At 35.8% G+C, this 4,305-nt stretch overlaps 1 protein-coding gene across 1 annotated transcript in view; it reads left to right on the top strand.

The window, feature by feature from the left end:
• Window positions 1-866, top strand: part of LOC128248698 (small integral membrane protein 14-like) — a 107,069-nt gene extending 106,203 nt beyond the window's left edge. Inside the window, exon 5 of the mRNA XM_052970456.1 lies at window positions 825-866. Coding sequence (XP_052826416.1) covers window positions 825-866 — 42 coding nt within the window. The remainder of the gene's footprint in view (window positions 1-824) is intronic.
• The last annotated feature ends 3,439 nt before the right edge of the window (window positions 867-4,305 follow it).

The raw sequence follows: 4,305 nt of genomic DNA, 5'->3' as shown, positions 1-4,305 counted from the left end.
GTAAAAAAAAGAGTTTACAAAATTTTTCATATAAAGATGCCCCCCCACCCCCATCATTTCGAAGGGTGTGGTTTAAAAAAAAAATAGGGAAAGTCCCTGAAAAAAAATTACCCCACAAATTTCTGTATAATCGTAATCTATGCCGTTTGGAAGGGATTTGCATAAATTTTCACTAAAAGATACCCATCTTCCTTAAAGTTATGAGGGAAAAAATTCAGATCGTGAGAATTTTCCAAAACTCATCTCTCCACCCCCTCGGAAAAGTTCTTTCTCATTAATCCCTATATACTCTGAAGCCACAACATCTAAGCGCTATTTGTAGAAAATTTTGTTAAAAAGTATCCATTTTTCTGGATGTCATGAGGCAACAAAGTCGGGGATGTATATACATCGGTAGTAATGCCCTTTTATTTATACGATTTTTTCATTTCATGTTTATTTCATTCCCCCCGTGTGAGGGATAGACTGCTTTGAGTAAAGTATAGATAATAACATTCCGATTGAGTTTGAGGTTCAGAGTCGAGTGAAATTCGTGTTACTTCGCAGTGAAGTCGGAAGATGTCGCACAAGGAATATTGATTGTTGGTTCGTAAAGAGATTTGTTAGTTCGTTACATTGTTTTTTACTTTTGCTTGGTTATTTATTGTACGTAACAAATTACTTTACAATATCTGTCGACGAGGGTTTCAAAGCTCACGTAGGTTATTTAACAATTTGTTCGTGATACAGCTTGTTAAATAATGGAAGACCTATTAGCTTGGATAGTACTATAACAGTTATTGGAGCTATATTCAACGATGTCCAGAAATGAGATAAGTTCGTTTTCGCCAGACAGCGGTTCGAACTCGATTAGTGAATTTAGTTAATATTCAGAAGAGAGTATAACTTTTGCATCGTACAACAGAAGGTACGGGGAGATTTTAAAACAAGATCGCAAATCATGGCCGGACGAACAAAAAAAAAAGATTGTTATTGCGAAAATTAGCTCCATTAGAGCATGAACGTTACTGCAATTTCATATTTATTTCTTTATTGCTCACAGGGGGCTAAACATAGAGGGACAAAGAAGAAAAGACAAAGGGATTAAATCGATTACATCGACCCCAGTGCTTAACTGGTACTTATTTAATCGACCCCGAAAGAATGAAAGGCAAAGTCGACCTTGGCAGAATTTGAACTCCGTTTCTGCCAGCTGTAATTTCATATTACCCCCCCCCAAAAAAAAACCCCCAATAAAATTTGTTTTAAAGAAACAATAGAATTACTGTCTAACAAATTCGGTGATAAAACTTTTCTATTTAACACTAGAATGGAGTGTCGGAATATAACAAAAAAAGATGATGATTTTATCACATAGGCAGGAACAGTCAACAGGATGTGTGAAAATTTTAAACTCAAAGAACTTATATCTGAGATATTCAAGTGTCGTATTTTCGTATAAGGCCTTACAGCAAGTGAAGATACAGAAATTCGGGCAAGAATTCTTTCTAAATTGGAACAAGCGAACCAAGATCTAACCTTACAGTCCGTAGCAGAAGAATGCCAAAGGATGGCAAACCTGAAATACGAAGCAGAAAAAATTCAAGAAAAGGATTCCTCAAAAATGCAGATATGCCGCCCGGAAAAGTACAACCAAAATAGAGCGCCACGTCCTTATCCATGTTATGGATGTGTGGTATACATTTCAGAAAAGACTGTCTATTTAAAAATAAAAAATGTTACAGTTGTAAAAGAATTGGTTACAAGAGTTCACACTGCAGAACAAAATTACGATGGTCAAACGCTAAAAAATCCTAGAGTGCTCTCAGTAGAAACAAAAATCGACTCTCAAATGAGAAAATTCGTACACGTAAAAATAAATGGAATACATATTAAACTTCAATTGGATACTGGAAGTGATATTTCATTAATAAATATGGACACATATTTATTAATAGGGAAATCTATGTTGAGAAAAACAGCGATATCTGTTCATAGTGTGACGGGCGACAAATTTCATCTCATATTCGAAATGCGGATTAATGTCACAATTCGAGGGAAAACATGCAAGGCGAAAGTTTTCTCCGTTAAAAATGCAGCCAATTTGTTTGGTACCGATTGGTTAGAATTATTCGATTTATGGGACCTTCCCATAAATATCTATTGTCAAAACGTAAACGGATGTCCCTTTAAAAGTAATTCGTCTGAAGAGTTAAAGAAAAAATTTTTTCTAAATGTTTCTGCAAGTACTCTCGGACAAACTAGGTCTATGCACTAATACTGAAGCATGTTTTGAATTAGATGATAACGTTACACCTGTGTTCAAGCCTAATAGGAAGTGCCTTTTGCGGCAATAACACAAGTGGACGATGAGTTGGACAGATTGGGGAAAAAAACGGAATCATTGAAAAAGTGGATTACACGAAATGGGCAGCTCCGATTGTATGTATAATTACGAAAAATATCAAAATTAAGTTTTGTGCTGATTTTTCGACTGGTTTAAATTACCATTTAAAAATTAACCATTATCCACTACTGACCCCAGAAGATATTTTTACAAAACTAAACGGAGGAAAAATATTTTCAAAACTCAATCTTTCTGATACATATCTGCAAATCAAAATAGGTAAAAAAATATTCAAGGATATTAACGGTCAACACGCACAGAGATCTATACAAATACAATAGACTATCTTTTGGACTGAAGGTAGCACCTGCAATATTTCAACAGGTGATGACGTGTTAATCAAAAGCGAATCACGGAATGAACATATCGAACAAGTGAAGTGTGTCTTTGAAAAGATTAAGGATTATGGTTTCACACTCAGTGAAGAGAAGTGTGAATTTTTTTTTTGCCAAAAATCAAATACCCAGGTCAAATCATAGATAAGAATGGAAGACGTCCTGACCCGTCGAGGGCAGATGCAATCAAGGGTATATTCCTCCAATGAATATACCGACATTACAAGCTTTCTTTGCCCTAGTAAATTACTATCAACAGAACATTCCAAATATACATAAATTGAAAGCACCATTAAACGATTTACTAAAAAAATGGACTAAAATAGAATTGGTCAATAAAGTGCCAAAACACATTAGAAGACATAAAGAAAATACTAATTTCTGACATGTCACTAACGCATTTCGATCCTAGAATGGATATTGTTGTAGCGTCTGATGCTTTGGAGTATGGAATAGGAGCAGTCTTGCTACACAATCCTAAATATGGAAATATGAAGCCAGTAGTTCATACTTCGCATTCACTGATAGCAGCAGAGAAAAAGTATAGTCAGATAGTGAAGGAGGTTCTATCGATTATTTTTGCGATAAAAAAAATTTCACAAATTCTTACATGGTAGATTTTTGTTACAAACCGACAATCAACCATTACTATCAATTTTTGGATAAAAGAAGGAACTGCCTACCCATACAGCGAACCGACTACAACGTTGGGGTACAATATTGATGAACTATAATTTTAAGATGCAGTATATTCCGTCGAAGAAAATTGGTCATGCAGACTGCTTATCGAGGCTAATTCCCAAGAGCGTGGAACCGCTAAAAGAGACTGTGATAGTGTCATTGCAGTCAGAAAATGAAGAAAGAAGTATTGTGTGTAATATAATCCAGGAACTGCCGGTCACAGCGCATGATATAAAAATGAAATCTGTAGAGGATAGTTACATTACAAGAATGAAAGAAACATTGAAAAATAAGCATAATAAAAATACAGATTCAAATAATTTCTTATTATGCAACGATGTCTTAATGTACTCGCAGAGAGTAGTAGTACCAAGTGCACTACAGAAACGTGTATTGTAACAATTCCACTGTGGGCACTCGGGAATGTCCAGAATGAAAGCTTTAATGAGGAGCTTTGTATATTGACCGACTATGGACAGGTATATCGAGAAATTGGTGAAAGCATGTAGAGGTTGCGCGTTGGCAACCAAATCACCACCAGTAAAATACCAATCGTGGTCGGAGACTGAGAGCCCATGGTCCAGGATACATATGGACTACGCTGGACCAGTGAACGGTGCATACTATCTAATCGTTGCGGATAGCTATACAAAGTGGCCAGAGGTATGCGGATGTAATAAAACCGCAGCAAAGACAACAATAAAGTTCCTACTCGAGTTATTTGCTCGTTACTGTGTTCCAGACACGTTAGTTTTAGATAATGGAACACAATTTACGGGATATGAATTAAGAAATTTCTGCAAAATACATGCCATAAAGTACATAATATCTATCCCGCCCTACCACCTGGGGTCAAATGAGTAGGCTGAAAGATTTGTCAGTTGGTTAATTTACAAGGAATAT

The sequence above is a fragment of the Octopus bimaculoides genome, chromosome 1, assembly GCF_001194135.2.
Source record: "Octopus bimaculoides isolate UCB-OBI-ISO-001 chromosome 1, ASM119413v2, whole genome shotgun sequence".
NCBI lineage: Eukaryota > Metazoa > Mollusca > Cephalopoda > Octopoda > Octopodidae > Octopus > Octopus bimaculoides.
The sequence above is the reverse complement of the archived record's forward strand: the minus strand, read 5'-3'. Positions and strand labels throughout refer to the sequence as shown.